The sequence below is a fragment of the Caretta caretta genome, chromosome 12 (genome assembly GCF_965140235.1).
Source record: "Caretta caretta isolate rCarCar2 chromosome 12, rCarCar1.hap1, whole genome shotgun sequence".
Classification (NCBI taxonomy): Eukaryota; Metazoa; Chordata; order Testudines; family Cheloniidae; genus Caretta; species Caretta caretta.
Window position 1 is genome coordinate 25,208,632 of NC_134217.1, and position 17,024 is coordinate 25,225,655.

Below are 17,024 nucleotides of genomic sequence, written 5' to 3' on the forward strand. Positions count from 1 at the left end.
CTGGTGAATGTCCAGCAGAGAGAGCTTTACTAAGGGCTGCGTGCATGACATGACAATTGCCCCATCCTCAACAAATGCCTTGGAAGAGCTTTCTCATTTCAGATGTATTGCTACTATTGTGCAAATATTAAAAAGGTGAACTGCTGGCACAGATAAGGATAATACCCCTGGAGTGTACTCAAAGTGAAATTTAGTCCCTACTGAAATCAATGGAAGTTTTGCCACTGACTTCCATGGGGCCAAGATTTCACACACATGGAGTACAGTGCCTGTGAGACCAGATTCTGACTGGGGGTTATCTAAATTGATCTGGACTCTGGAAGCATGCCCTACTATACTGTGTTCATGGTGTTTACTTTAAGTTTTTATTACTATGTAATTTCCTTTGTTAGTGATGACACAAAGATTTTAACCTAGTTAATCTATTAGGATGAACAAACTCAGCTACTTCACTTTCAGCCTAAATAGGCATTTCAGTTAATGAACACTGAATATATAGCAAGTTATCCATAACAGAAAGGATGCTCAGGATCTCACCTGCTCTATCTTTCTTTGAAACCATTTATATTATTAATTACTAGATGCTGACTTAATTATTCCTAATCTTTCTCTAATCTTGCTAGCAGTTATATAGTCTGTTTTATGTCCTATTTAATGAACCCTTTTTATGGATGTTAGAGAACTCATTTCTCTAATACATATTTGTAGTTGACTTTCCATTCTTTCAAATGACTGAACAATTGCCATCATATTTTTTAAAATTTGATTTTGAAAGGTTTAACAATGTAATAAAAAGTAAATGTTGTCCACAAATGTTGCGAATCCTTGTACAGGTTCAACTGACAATCACACTGTATCTTTCTTATTTCAGAATGTAGCCTAGGTTTAAATACTCATGTAGTTCAGTATACAAGTGAAGAGGAACATTTTTCTTGCAATAAACTTGCTTAAAGATAATGTTGCATCACTTTGTTAAATAGGTTTAATATTAAAATACACTGACTGATCACTATCTTGTCCTTGTCGACAAGGAGAGTTGCACCAGTTTAATGAAGGCATGAATTTTAATTGAAAGTTAAACAAGTGTAAACCCCTGTGTGAACACTTATTTTCATTTATCTTAAATCAATTTGGAACAGGTTTAAACTAAACCTAAATAGGTCACTCAAACAAAAATAAGAGTGACCACCATAGGAGTTTGCATCAGTATAACTAAAAAAGTGCAAGCCTGTGTGTAGATAAAGCCTCAGTGTGATAGATAGTGTCCACAGTAGGGCTATGTATAACTACATTAGTTATGATGTTTAATAAGTTTTTTTAACCAAATTTAAAACTAGTTTCTGCTAATTTGGTTTAAAAAAAGATGTGACTGTCCAGAGGTCCTGAGCATAAAAGGAAGTTTTAGAACCTGTACCCTTTGCTTTTATTTATTTTTTCCTTCCCTTGAACCTGTACCCTTTGCTTTTATTTATTTTTTCCTTCCCTTATCTCTTCCTATTATAATTTTTTCCTATACTTTGATATCTTTCTTCCCAACTCTAAAACTAGGTATTTCATCCTTTAGATTTGTCTTCTCCATAAACCATCGCTAAGCCACTCCTTTCAGATTTCACCTTTCTCCCCTTATATACTTCTGTCTCATCTCCCCCTGTCATAAATATAAAGGGAAGGGTAAACCCCTTTGAAATCCCTCCTGGCCAGGGGAAAGCTCCTCTCACCTGTAAAGGGTTAAGAAGCTAAAGGTAACCTCGCTGGCACCTGACCAAAATGACCAATGAGGAGACAAGATACTTTCAAAAGCTGGGAGGAGGGAGACAAACAAAGGGTTTGTGTCTGTCTGTGTGCTGCTCTTGCCAGAGACAGAACAGGAATGGAGTCTTAGAACTTTTAGTAAGTAATCTAGCTAGGTATGTGTTAGATTATGATTTCTTTAAATGGCTGAGAAAAGAATTGTGCTGAATAGAATAACTATTTCTGTCTGTATATCTTTTTTGTAACTTAAGGTTTTGCCTAGAGGGGTTCTCTATGTTTTGAATCTAATTACCCTGTAAGATATCTACCATCCTGATTTTACAGGGGGGATTTCTTTATTTCTATTTACTTCTATTTTTTTATTAAAAGTCTTCTTGTAAAAACTGAATGCTTTTTCATTGTTCTCAGATCCAAGGGTTTGGGTCTGTGGTCACCTATGCAAATTGGTGAGGCTTTTTATCCAACATTTCCCAGGAAAGGGGGGGTGCAAGTGTTGGGAGGATTGTCCATTGTTCTTAAGATCCAAGGGTCTGGGTCTGTAGTCACCTAGGCAAATTGGTGAGGCTTTTTACCAAACCTTGTCCAGGAAGTGGGGTGCAAGGTTTTGGGAAGCATTTTGGGGGGACAGACGCGTCCAAACAGCTCTTCCCCAGTAACCAGTAATTGTTTGGTGGTGGTAGCGGCCATTCCAAGGATAACGGGTGTAATATTTTGTACCTTGGGGAAGTTTTGACCTAAGCTGGTAAAGATAAGCTTAGGAGGTTTTTCATGCAGGTCCCCACATCTGTACCCTAGAGTTCAGAGTGGGGGAAGAACCTTGACACCCCCATTGATCCCATTCTCTGCACATCATTGTCTTTATTTCTAGTGCCCACACCTGGGACTTCTGTTTGCTTCTACAGTCTCCACCCACTTTGACTCTGAGTTTACCTGGGATGGATCCAGAGCCCAGTCCTAATCACCCTACAAATGAGAATAAAGAGATAATGCCAGAACGTTTGGGTGGGTAATAGAAGGAATATGCTGGCTGGTGTCGCCCTTCAAATACAGGTATATCAACAGCCTTGAAACATTATACATTTACAAAGCCTCTGAACCCTTCCAGATAATGGTAAAATTCTCAAATCTTTATCAAAAGAGCAAATTTATGACTTGCAAGCATAAAACATCCATTATGCTTCACAAGCACCAACGCTATCCAGGAAATAAGACTAAGCTCCAAAGGGCTGTGCATAATATAAGAGACTTGGGTGTCCTCAGCATACCTGACTAAATAATAGTGTCTAGCCACCAGCCAGAACGGCAAATGAGCAACAAGTGTCTTCAAAATCCAACATTCAAGTCATTTTTATAGATTAGGGAAATATTGATTTCAATTCCGCTAATCTTCATAAAGCTAACAATATCACCTTCATAATTTACAAAACCTGGAGGGAGACCCAAATCTCCTCTTGAATATAGATCATCTGCACATTTAAGAGCAGACCAGCTGGCAGAGAAGTTATAAAACTGAGACTTTTTTGAAAAGTTAATTCAAAGTCTTTAATTTCAGATAATATAATGCCCCAACTACCATGTGGCTAGTATATCATCTTTTGTATTGCAAAATCAGTCGTTTTGTCTCAGTAGCACCAATGCAACTGTATTCAGTGTCAGTATTCATTCAGCAACTGATCCAACTAAATTATATGGGAAAAAAAACAAACCACCCTAAACTAAAATACACTCCTACTTACTTTTTGTACTCTCCACCCCTTTTGAGGACATTCACTGCAAAATATATTTTAAATATATATTAAATATATTTAAATATTTGTAGGTGAAAAGATCTCAGTAAACTGAAGAAAAAAATTCAGAACCCTAATTACTGAAAAATGAGTCTTATCTTATAGTCATATGGTTTTAAATATGTAGAATGAAATTCAACTTCAGAGAGAGGGAGAGAGCCAGCGAATTATGCAGTTTCATTAGAAGGGTGGGAAACAAGGCAGGGCTATTGTACAAAAGAACAGGGTGCAGCATTCTGAAACAGAAAACCTGGTATTCATTCTACATTTGTTCATTCCAACCAGTTACCATATTCAGGAACAATTACTATTTTAAAGTCACACAGCAGTTTGATCTGGGCATTACTAATTAGATTACCACCAAAATACTTGCTAACTCAATAATAAAGCAAGATTATTATTTTTTTAACATTTTCTTCTATTCACAAGTGTGTACAGCATCACTCCCCCTAGTGGATCAAGAAATGCAATATATATCAAAATTACTTTGAATATTTCACAGTAAGAAAAAGAGATGCTCATTGCAGTTGCTCAGAGCAAAAGCAACCAAATCTGCTAGACAGTAAATCTTTCAGCACAGCTATACAGAATTCATCTTATTTCAGTCTGATTACTTGCTAAAACACATATTTTTACTAAAAGAGACCATTTTTCCTTCCCCTACCTTCCGATTAACTAATAAGAAGAGCACTCAATGAGAGATTATGACACCATATCACCAACAAACGGCAAATGTTTCTCGGATAGTTTACTTACAATGACAAAATAATAAAAAAAGAATTAAATCTAATAACTATCTTAGCTTTGCAGGCAGTATAAACTACAAATGTCTGAACTGTACCTCATTCTCACTTTCAACGGTAGAATAGCTTTTGTGGTTATCTCAACAGCCTGTTTTGCTACGTTTGATTACCTTCAATTATTTTTACATATTTTCAAAACTGAGTTTCTTTTTGTATCTATGCCTGGGTATCTTTGTTGGTAGCTGGTATGACAATTCCAGGGCTTTTCCAGGAAAATAGTTGATTTGTGAAATTTTCAAAATATTTTCAAAATCCTTAGTCCAGACAGGCAGTGACCCATGGCAAAAAGTTCAAATGAACTCTTTCTGACATTTCTTCTTCATTATATATTTCATATCTATTCACAGTAATTCACGTTATGGAAGAAATTAATATACATTTCATCTATGTACTTCAAAAAAGAGCATTTTTTTTATTCTCACCATATATACATGAGATCTGTATAGCAATGGAAATTATAAAACACTGACCACACAGAGCAAATATAGAACAGGAATACCAGGGAAATAGGTAAAATATTTGTCAAACAAATATCTCTGTATATATTATCTCCTAATGGACTTCATTAATACAATTAATGGAATTTAACTTCAGCTAACCGGGATTGGGGTTTGCTGGGTATCTTATTGATACTGGTTTTTTAAATAATAATTGCATTTAACAGAGAGATATTTTATGTCTTTCTAAATAAAGTTATGACTTGATCCTTTTAAGTACATAGGGTAACCGTAAGCAAGAGGCAGGCTCCTTAATTCGGTGTGAGTTAAGGATGCTCAACACCTCACAGAACTGGACCCTTCAACTATAATATCAAAACTTCAAATGCAGTTATTTGATGATTTTTAGACTACAGTAACTAAGAATGATGACTGAATAAAACATCAAGCTTAAAAACATTAATTGTTACAAAAACAAAAACTAGTAATTAAAATAACACATTTCTAGGAAGTGACATTTTACAGAAAGACAAAGGCATATATTTTCCACCAAAATCTAATGCCGCTGTCATCATCAACAACCCAACAAAAGCTACAGCTACCTAAAATGGAAATGAAAATGTAATGTATGGAAATATTCTCTTATAAAATCTCCTTAGGCTTCACATGTATTAATGTATTAGTTTGCAAACATTAAGATCAAAGGCAAAGCAACAAATACATCCTAAAAGTTTTAGTCAGATTTTTATTAACGATATACAAGTAGCAAGGCATAAAAAATTAATATGTTCAAGCCTTGAAATGTCAAGTGTAATGATCTCTAGCTCTGCTTACCTCCTTTGCTTTTTGTTTCAATCTAGCTTGCTCTGGGTCTTCTTGCCTTGAGCGACTCTACATGTTTTAAAAAAATGGGGAAAAAGGTTAACAGATGGTTTAAGAACCCCTCATCTGTTGCAGTAAGTTAAAAAATAGCAAAGAAAAGGGAACAGGATACAAGGTGTCAAAGATGGGATGCTTAAAGTCATAGAAGTGCAATTTCAAGCCTGTAGGCCTCACCCAATACACTGTTAAATATTCAGTTGTAAATAAAATCTACACTGTAAGTTTAAATAAAAAACCCAATCTATTTCTGTTATTACCAATTCTAAAGTTTCAAGAGAAGTTTATGTTCTGGCTATTTAATACGTATACATGCATTTGCTATGAAACAACAATGTCCTAACTCAGAAAAGAAAAACATCTGATAGAAGCATCATTCAAATATTTTACACTATCTTTTATCATTTATTGATTTAAAATCCTTCACAATCAAATAATTATACTCAAGTATTTCATTAACAGAAACATTTTCTAAGGTTAAAGCTGGTATCGATACAGAATGCATAAATCTATTATAAAGTCCTTCTCTCAGCTATCATCAAAGTAGCACAATTAAAAATGTGAGTATTCTGTAGAAGCATACTGTGTTTACGGCGTAAAAACACATATTTAAGGCTCAGCCAAGACATGGACTCCTTTCTATTAACTGTCATTCTATAAACTACCAGTGAGACCCTCCTAAAAGCAATCCTTACAAGATATTTTCCCTTCAGAAATAGACATAAGTAGCTTTCAGATGTAGAAAGAATAAAGTTATATGATTACATAAATGTGATCCTTAGAGTATCTCTCTATAGGTATTTATATATTTGTATATAAATACTAATAACAAATTATTGCCTGCATATTTTAAGACAATTATGTCACACATTTATGCATACAGTAACTATGTATTAAAGGTCAAGAGTAATGAGAAATTCCTGAACTCAGTTTCATGGAATTCAGTAATCACTCAAACAAAACAAAACAAATTTAAAAGCAGATTACAAATGTATTATTGTAATTTCTGAATGTATTATATGATTGGCTAAAATTCAGATAGTTATGTATCAAAACCATACCCAGTCACAGTAAAAATAAACCCTGGGGTTCCCATGTGAACAATTATACTTGTTTTGACACATGAAAGGTGTAATTATTTATTATTTGTATATTATTTTGCATATTAAGTTTCCTCCTATGTCATTTACACAAATGCTAATGGAATAGTAGTTCTACCCTTTTTCTTCCCTCTACCTTTCCAACTTGGAGAAAGATCTGAGGCTTCAGAAAAGAAACAGTGAATAATTTGCAATCACTTAGATGCTGCTTTTTATGCGTGTGTGTGTGTGTGGAACATCTTATACTGTGCTCTCGTTAAAAATGCAGGAAATTAAACGTCCATGAAGAAAAGCAAATGGAAAGCATGAATTCGGAGCGGGACAAGACCAGATCCTAACATGGCAGACATAGCTGTAGGGAGTTCTGAATATCTCATAACTGATATTCTCCAATGTCCTGGGACAAACACAACTACAACACTGAATTTTGGCAGGTAAGGGAAAACTCACTCTGAATTTACTGTACTGTTTTTAACTGGGATTATTTTTCCAATTGATACTACATGTAGATTAAAGCTTTGATGCCAAAAAACACCACAACAGGAACAAACTGGAGGAAAGACTTTTTCAAGATTTGTCTGACACTGTCATCACACATGCTAGCATCATCTTCCAATAGCATCTAGCAGTGATTTTGTGGCTGCTGGCATAGTTAAGGATAGCTTGGCTAGAGACCTTCTGGAGAACAGGTAATGAGAAGCAAAAGACTATAGATCTCTAATGACAACAAAGTTATACCAGCCAAAATAAAACTTTAAGATGACGTACAGAAGGCGACTTGAAACTACAGTGATCAGGCAAACACAAAAGCTTAAGACAGATAGGTTGGTCTAATCAATTGTTAAAGCAGAAGGCTGGGAATAAGGAGATCTGGGTTCTATTTTCAGATCTGAGACATCTGTGAATTGATTCAGCAAAGCAACTAAGAACTTACTTAAATCCATTCCTACTCAGCAAAGAATTTAAACATGTATTTATTTAGCATTCAGTAGGGTATAAATTTATGCTTTGCAGAAAAGGGATGGACTTAAGCACATGCTCAAGGGCACATCTGAACAGGCCTTGCTTTGTCACCCAGTACAACTCATTTAACCTATTTGTGACTCAGTATCTCCATTTGTAATATGGAGAACTGCTACTGAGGAGGACAGTTTGGACCTCGTTTGAGCAGGATTTCTCTAAAAGTCCCTTGTCCATCCAAAAGTCAGGCTGTCGGATGTTGTGTTGGGGTCGTTGATTCTGCCCCCTTCAGTGACAGTAGGTTTTGAGGTGTCCGTAAGTGAATGCATGGCTGGGAGGCCACCTGGAGAGCTATCAAGAACCAGAACCTCCTTGGCCACCAAGGAGGTATTAAGATTACTGTCACCTTGTCCACCTTGATTTTCATGAAGACACATGGTAAGAGGGGGATGGGAGGAAAGGCCTACATCAGTGAGTCTGACCATTGCACTAGGAAACCATATCCTCTGGAGCTACGTCCCTGTGCATTACAAGATCAGTAAGCCAGGCATTTCTTGTTGCCTGCAAGGGGTTAAGGAGTGAAGGGGTCCCAAGACAGGAATCCCCAGTGAGGAAATAACTGTTGGGCCACAGATGAATGGAGCATCCATTTGTGGTCCTCATGCCAACTGAGGCTGTCTGCTAGGAAATTCATTGTCTTGGTAGGTGGATTTCAGAGAGGGTGATATGATGTTGGATGCACCAGTTCCCTAGTTAAACTGCCTATGTATAGAATAGTGTGCACCTCGCTTCCCCCCAGATGTTTATATAACATACAACGGTCATATTGTCTGACCTGATTTGGACTTGAGTGAATCAGATAAAGGCAGGATTTGCTTGCATGTTCTGTATAAGGTCAAGGAGGTTGATGTGGAACATGAACTCCTGTGGAGTCCAGGAACCTTGAGATGCATGATCATCCAAGTGCTTTCCCCAGACAAGAAGAGCCATATCTGTGACAAGCATTCTTGTGGGTGGGGTTGGAGTAAAAGGAACTCCCACACAAACATTTTCAGTCTTCTCCCAGAAGGTGAGAGATGCTGGGAGGAAGTGAGATTTTCGTCAAAAAAGAAGACCCTGCTCAGGGCACAGGCATTTCTCAGCCAGGGACTGGAGGCTGCACAGGTGAAGTTTGGTGAGGGGGGCGTCTCACATATGCGCATGATGCCGTGTGGCCTAGGGAGGACTAAGCAGGACCTGACAGTTGTTTGAGGACAAAGTTGAATTTGGATATCGAGGTCCTTTACTGCAAGGAATCTGTCCTGTGGTAAGCAAGCCCTGGCCGCCCTGGGTCCAGGACTGCTCCTATAAATTCCATAGTCATTGTGGGTTTGAAGTGGACTTACTTGAAGATCCTGGGAGTGGCAAAGGGCAAGTAGGACAGTGAGTGCTACCTGCAGTTCTCAATATGATCAACCCTTGAAGAGCCATTTGTCTAGGTATGGAAATATATGGTAACTGTGACGGCACAGATGTGCTGCTACCACAGCCATGACCTTTGGAGTTGAAGAAAAGCTGAAGGGGAGAACCTTGTACTGAGCCCATTGTAAAACACAGGAATTCCCTGTGTGCTGATTCTACAAGAAAACAAATGTCTTTTAAATCGAGCACCACAAACTGTTGACGACATTCAGGGAGAGGATTATAGTGGTTCGGGAAATCACCCTGAATCTTGAGTGGCAGATGAAGACATTCAACTATCTGAGATCCAAGATGGGTTTACAGCCCCTCTGCCTTTTCAGGGATTAGGAAATATTTGGAGTAAAAGCTCTCCTGTCCCCTTGTGTTGAGGAGGTACGGACTCTGTTACTCCAGTTGCATCAGAGAATCTGCCTCCTGTTTGAGAATCATCTTGGGAGAGGGGTCCCTGAACAGGTATGGGGGAAGGGACTTTTGGGGAAAGGATAGATAGGAGCTCATCTGAAAGTAGGCAGTTGATATGATGTCCAAGACCCATTTGTCCATAATCGGATGTGGACAATTATTCCAATTCCCTTTTCTCTGCTCTGGGCCCAAATCAAAGCAAAAAACCTCCAACTACTTGGAAACCTGCTTACCAGCAGCCTAAAGGGAAAAAAATTCCTTTTCCAACTTGTGCTCCTTGTAAAAAATCAAAATCCTAACAAAAAAAAACCCCTGCCACTTTTGTCTCCAGGCAAATGGGTAGAACACCCCCTCTCCCCCCACCCCCGTTTACTTTTAGGGAAAAAAAAAACTCTGGGTTGGAAGACTGTGAATTTCCCTGCAGGAGTTAAGTACCCTGCCTCCAGGCAAAGAAAACCTGCAATTCACAAAGATAATCCCCTTTTGTCTCTGCTTGGCCACAAAGCAGAGAAAAAACAAGCTGCTTTCAGTTTCAGCTGCTTTCTGGACTTCCTTTCCAAAGGAAAAAAAATTTTTCCTTTTTTGAAATCTGTATTTCTAGTTCAAAAAAATCTCAACTGGATCTCAAAATGATTTCAGGTTAATCCCACCACTCTGCCACCATGTCAAGGTTCCACCCCCAATCTGAACGCTAGGGTACAGATGTGGGGACCTGCATGAAAAACCTCCTAAGCTTATCTTTACCAGCTTAGGTCAAAACTTCCCCAAGGTACAAAATATTCCACCCTTTGTCCTTGGATTGGCCGCTACCACCACCAAACAAATACTGGTTACTGGGAAAGAGCTGTTTGGAAACGTCTTTCCCCCCAAATACTTCCCAAAACCTTGCACCCCATTTCCTGGACAAGGTTTGGTAAAAAGCCTCATCAATTTGCCTACGTGACTACAGACCCAGATCCTTGGATCTTAAGAACAATGAAAAAGCATTCAGTTTTCTTACAAGAAGACTTTTAATAGAAATAGGAGTAAATAGAAGTAAAGAAATCCCCTCTGTAAAATCAGGATGGTAGATACCTTACAGGGTAATTAGATTCAAAACATAGAGAATCCCTCTAGGCAAAACCTTAAGTCACAAAAAGATACACAGACAGAAATAGTCATTCTATTCAGCACAATTCTTTTCTCAGCCATTTAAAGAAATCATAATCTAACACATACCTAGCTAGATTACTTACTAAAAGTTCTAAGACTCCATTCCTGGTCTATCCCCGACAAAAACAGCATATAGACAGACAGAGACCCTTTGTTTCTCTCCCTCCTCCCAGCTTTTGAAAGTATCTTGTCTCCTCATTGGTCATTTTGGTCAGGTGCCAGCGAGGTTACCTTTAGCTTCTTAACCCTTTACAGGTGAGAGGAGTTTTCCTCTGGCCAGGAGGGATTTTAAAGGGGTTTACCCTTCCCTTTATATTTATGACAGACAGCTTGCTGCTGAGGATGTGGATTCAGGTAAAAGGCAGCTAGCGGATCGCAGCTCGAATTGCGGGTTGATCCTGGCGGATGTGGATCGGATGCAGATCTACTTTTTTGTATTCGCACAGGGCTCTAGGGATGGTGGTGGGTCCATGTATCTCCACCCTGTACCTTGTGGCACTTTCTCAGTGGTTCACAGGGTTTGTGATGGTAGAATGGCTGAGGGGCTGGCCAATACCACTGCTGCAGTGCCTTAGAGAATTTTCAAAGAAGCACCAGGGTATGTATTTCCAAGGAATGGAGGGTGTCATGGGAGTCCTTTACCAAGTGAAATGAAAAGGTTATTATCTTCAAAGAGAAACCTCTACCACTGCCCAGACTTCCTTGAGAAACCCCAATGACTGCAGCCATGAAGCCCCTCTCATGACTACCAAGGTCGCCATGAAGCAAGACGCAGTGTCTGCTGCATCAAGTTTTGCTTGAAGGGATGACCTGGCTACTAATTTCCCTTTGCAAAGGATAGCCTGGAACTGGTGCTTTCATTCCTGTGGTAATTTACTAACTAACTCAGAAAGCTTGTTATAGTTAACAAAGTAGTATTTCAAAATAAGTGCCTGGAATTTTGCAATGTGGAATAGTAGTCTAGCTGAGGAAAAGTTCTTTCTGCCAACACTTGAAGCACTGCTATTGATAACTGCTATGATCTTACGTTTAACGGTATAAAAAAAATATTTTTTCCTGACCTGACCAAACAAAACCAGGCCAGGAGATGAAAGTTCAAGATAATCTGAAATAGATTCTTAAAGCAACCAAGCTATTCTCTGCAAAGCTCCAGAACAAATAATAAAAATGGTCTGGGGGGTAAAAGCAGCCAGCCAACTCCCAAACAGATCTAAATAAGAGAATTTCATCAGCGGTGAAGACATACAGTAATGAGTGGCATTATATAGGTAATCTTATAGTTAAAGGCGAAGTTGACACCATGTTTAGAAGAATTCAGTGGGTTTATGGTTCTGCTACTAACCCATTATTAAGTCTTTCTTTTTAAAAAAAATAGGACTGACTGCCTTTAGATTAATTGGAATCCAGACTTCATGTTATAGGGCTCACTGCTGCAATCAGTAGTGGTCTTTCTTGCTTTAGTGCATCGGTGAAATTCAGGAACTTTTATCTACCTTTCTTGTCAAAAATTAGACTTTTTAACAGAACGTTTAAAGTGGGAGGGAGGGAGGGGGAGGAACGGGGACAGGGTGCACTAAGGGGAGGGAAGAGGTGAGGAAGAGGAAGGGTGGAGTGGACCGGGGGCAGGAAGAGGTGGGGTGGGGCCTTGGGGGAAGGAGTAGTGTGGGGGTGGGGTCTGGGGCTGAGCAGGGGTTGAGCACCTCCGGGGAAAATCAGAAGCCGGCTTGGGGGTCTGTGAAAAATTTTAAATCAAAATGGGGGTCCTCAGGTTGCTAAAGTTTGAGAACTGTTGTCATAGTGTTCTTTCTTGCAGTTAGACAGCATTTGCATTTTTTTAAATGAACAAAGTTTACAAGTTTTATTTTTATATTTTAGTTGAATATATCCTCTTCCTGTAGCCATTTTTTCAAGACAGATAGAATATGAATAATTATGCATAACATTATGGTCAGAATTATAATCTCTTTGCTCACAGTTCAAGAGGTTGTTATAATTTATCCACACAATTTGTGAAATCAGTGCTGCACTACATTTTACATTTTATGTCATTTACAAAAATGTAAGATATACTACTGGATTCAGAACCACTTTGGAGCCTTAAACTTAAAGGACTTGTGCTTTAAAAGCTCTCAGGGCTAGCACGTGATTGTCTTCTGCTTTCAGCAGGCACTTCCATCACAGTCTAGCACTAGGCACTTATAACCTCACTTTTTTTTTAATCTATATTGGGAGACTTTAATGTTTCAAATTAATCTTTTTCATTAAAGTTAAGAGTCACAACTGTAGGTGCTGCACTATTGAGAGCCACTGCTGTGCCAACAATTTCAATTTTAAACCTATTTTTCCCATTGGGTGACATCAGAACTTCACCCACAGCTGCACCAACTTATAACGTTCACTTTTCATTAAAGAAGTTAAATTGGCAACATGAAACACTTTGCTTTCACATTAGCTGTGTTAATAAAAAATGAAAGTTAAAAGCAGCATAGCTGAGGGTAAAACCCTATTCAAATTTGTGGTCACACTGAGGTGGCATGCAAAAGTAGACATCCAAAAGCTGGCTTTTTGTTTTGTTTTTAATTGTTAAAATGATAGAAAGTAACAAAATTTCAAATCCCCCAAAACTAAGCCCCCCACTTTCTTATCACAAATGAGTGGGCAATTTCAGTTGAGAAAGGAGTATTGCATCAATTGTCACCCTCATTGTTAGTCTCGGGAGACAGGAAAAGGATTAAATGAGCATGGAGATTTAACTCTCCTCTCACGCAGAGAGATGGCCCCTACAGAAGAGGATGGAAGCCCATCGCCAGGATTGTAGTAGGAAACTTTGCTATTGCCACTATCTGCACTACATCTGTTCAGTGAATAGAGGATGGTAGCCAAGAGTGGTGTCAAATTCAGCACCATCTGTAAGCACTAAAATTACCTTTTAAACTGCACCAGAATACAATCCTTCGTTCACTAACCTAGTGACAATTTTTACCCAAAAGAGGCTGTAAAAAAACATACAACACACCTATGATTGTTGTATTTATTTTTAGTACCCATGAATTTGGTTCTACCATAAACACTAAACAAAAAAACACTAAAATGAACGGACTAATAACTGAGTCCCGGGACCTGATAGGATGATAGATGCCATTCAATTAAACGTATGGTGAAAAAAATTCATTTGTCAATGTCACACATCATGTGCAATGAAGCCAGTATGATCACTTGAACTAACATTTTAAAGTAGTTTTATAAACTATTTTGAAATGATCAGCTTCCTTAAATATTGTAACATGGAATATTTTTTATTTCTTAATTCCTTGGACATAGACAACCCCCATCTACACATATCTAGTGTAAAAAGCATGTGACTATCCAAATATCCATTTAGAAATAAAATCAAGCCATTATCACCAACTATGGTTTCACATTCTGTTTTCTTTTGCCACCAAGAGCATTTCCATTATTGACCACATATTGAAAATCTTATTCTACTCTCACATGTAAGCCTTATACATCCCAGGTTTTTGAAACAGTAAACAAAAGAAACAAGTAAGGACCAACACTTTTAGCATAATGTAAAATCAGTGTTCTGCTCTCTTAGAAATCCCATTCAGAGCAGACCACATTAAATGTAAAGATAAATTCCTCAGCTGATTTCAGTCTGGCTTTTGACCTTTTTGTTGTTCGAAGACTGCTCTTTGCTGTCTCTCTCTAAGAATGCAATTTCCCCCACCCACCACTGACAGACAGATTCAAAGGCTCTCTCCCTTTTGCAGAAGGGAGCAAAGACCAGTGGATCCTGACTAGAAGTGCACAGAAGGGGTAGAGCAGGTTCTGATCCATGTTCCCTCTGTAGGGTTTGGGCTCCATGTATGCAGAGAAGGTGTGGCCAGCTGTTGTATGGCATTGTTCTCTCACCCCAGCATTTTTCACCAGCAAGACAAACCAAAATAAGGTAATGCTGATTCAGTCAGCATTATCTTGTGTGGATCCTCTTGCCACAATGTGGAACCCTCCCTTGAAAGCCATCTCCTCCAAATCTATGTTTTCATATTGAACTCATTACCATGGTGTCTGAGCCGGAAAGAGTGGGTCCAAGACAGGAGGTGCCTGGGGATCACAGTGGGTTTTGGGGGACAACCTCACTCCAGCCACTTCTACCATGGAGAGAGTAGAAACACTGGGGAAAAAACCTGTGGACTTGACCATTAATCAGAAATGCCCTGACACATTCAGCTTTCCCTATCATCATACTCACCATACCACAGACATACACCAAACTTCTTCTATGGGCAGGTTACTCTATAACTGCCTGTTGTATGGTTTGTTGCATTCCCCCCCCCCCCCCCAAAGCATCTGGTACGGAGTCCTGTTAGAGAAAAGGTACTAGTCTAGATGGACCCCTGGTCTGATCAGGTAAAGCAATTCCTATATTCCTAAAATACTAACCTTAAAAATGAACCTAACTCACTCCTGTGGTTGTACTTTTATTCATAATAAACCACAGCACTATTAGAAAATGTCTACTTGTGATCGATCAGTTTCACATCTACAATACAATGAAAATAGGGGAATCGCTATATTCTGCCCAAATTATTGGCAAACTCTATGAGCTACAAGGAGTGGCCATGGTATTAGGAAAGTTCCAGTCAGATTACGGCTATTTTGCATACTGATATTTCAGTATATCTTTAGGTGATAATCTTTAGCTAGACTTTGCTTTCCCTAAATTCTCTTTTTTCTTCTGTCTCCCTTGTCTGTAATTCTACTTATCATCCTCTCTAAAATATTTCCAGAATCTAATTCTGCCTGTTAAGATGCTTACCTATTTCCTAATCATGTCCTGATTTGACTACTGCATTTGCCTCTTTTATGCTCACCTATTATCAGGGCTTCAGAATCCTAGGGTCAAACTACCTTCTTACTCAAGAAAGTAAGACCATACTCCTTCCTTCCTCTATTACCTTTCACTGCTTTTTATCCATCTTCAAAAATCTAATGAAAAAATGCCAACTTGGTTTTCAAGTTGTTCCAGAACTCACCCCACTCAAGCGGTTTGACCCTTGTCTATTTGATCATCCCACTTATCAAAAGTTTGCCTCTTCTATCACTTCCTCCTGACTCTCCCAAGCTGGAAGAACTCTTTTACTCCATCTACCTGGAAATCTTTCCTTCTCCAGCATCTAGGCTTTGTCTACATCTGGAATTTCACGCATTAGTGGAGCTTCACTGGTGTAAACATCTAGTGTAGACAAGATTTACACTGAGTGAGTGTGCACCAGTGTAAACTGTGTCTACGTTAGGAATCTGTACTGGTGCAGCTATGCCAGCGGCTGAAATCCCAATGTAGACAAAGCCTTAGTTACTGAACAACTTTTGTTCTTTAAAACTTATCCTAAAATCTTCCTATTTAACTTGTGACTGGCTGTTTTATGAAGCATTTTTACATTTCAAAGCCTCTGTACATGGGAATGTGTATTGTACTGTATGTTGAGCAAGCCCATTAGAAAGCTGCATTTATAAAAAATAGCTTTTCAAATTTTTAGGTTCTCAGCATATCATGAATTCTAAAGCACCCAAGCTTTCTCACCCTGAATGAAACAATAGCGAAGACAGCATTCCCTATGTACAGTGGCAACACTATTAATAGGGCAATTAACAATAATTAGGTTATTGAGAACGAAAGCCAATGCTGGGATTTTTTTAGGAAACAATTGTTCCTAATTAACATTTCACAACAAGAGCTAAATTTACAGAAATCGGGCCATTTTGGTCAATTTCATAGTCATAGATTTTAAAAATCGTAAATGTCATGATTTCAGCAATTTAAATCTGAAATTTCACAGTATTGTAATTGTCGGGGTCCGGACCCAAAAAGGAGCTGTGGGGAAGTTGTAAGGTTATTGTAGAGGTCGAGGGGTTGCAGTACTGCTACACTTACTTGTGTGCTGCTGCTGAAGGCAGTGCTTCCTTCAGAGTTGGGCAGCTGGAGAGCGGCGGCTGCTGGCTGGGAGCCCAGCTCTGAAGGCAGAGCCACCGCCAGCAGCAGCGCAGAAGGATGGCATGGTACGGTATTGCCACCCTTACTTCTGTGCGCAGAGCTGGGCCTTTGGTCAGCAGCCGCCACTCTCCGTCTGCCCTGCTCTGAAGGCAGCAGCACAGAAGTAAAAGTGGCCCGGTATGGTATTGGCACCCTTACTTCTGCGCTGCTGCTGGCGGTGGTGCTGGCCGGGAGCCCAGCTGTGAAGGCAGAGCTGCCGCCAGCAGCAGCGCAGAAGTAAGAATGGCCTGGTACGG

General features: G+C 39.0%; 1 protein-coding gene across 3 annotated transcripts in view; it reads right to left on the minus strand.

Moving 5' to 3' along the window:
• LOC125620775 (transcription initiation factor TFIID subunit 4) overlaps window positions 1–17,024 on the minus strand; it is a 214,588-nt gene that overhangs the window by 96,618 nt on the left and 100,946 nt on the right. For all 3 annotated transcript variants that reach the window (XM_048816905.2, XM_048816904.2, XM_048816903.2), the window contains one exon: window positions 5,614–5,670. In XM_048816905.2, coding sequence (XP_048672862.2) covers window positions 5,614–5,670 — 57 coding nt within the window. The remainder of the gene's footprint in view (window positions 1–5,613; window positions 5,671–17,024) is intronic.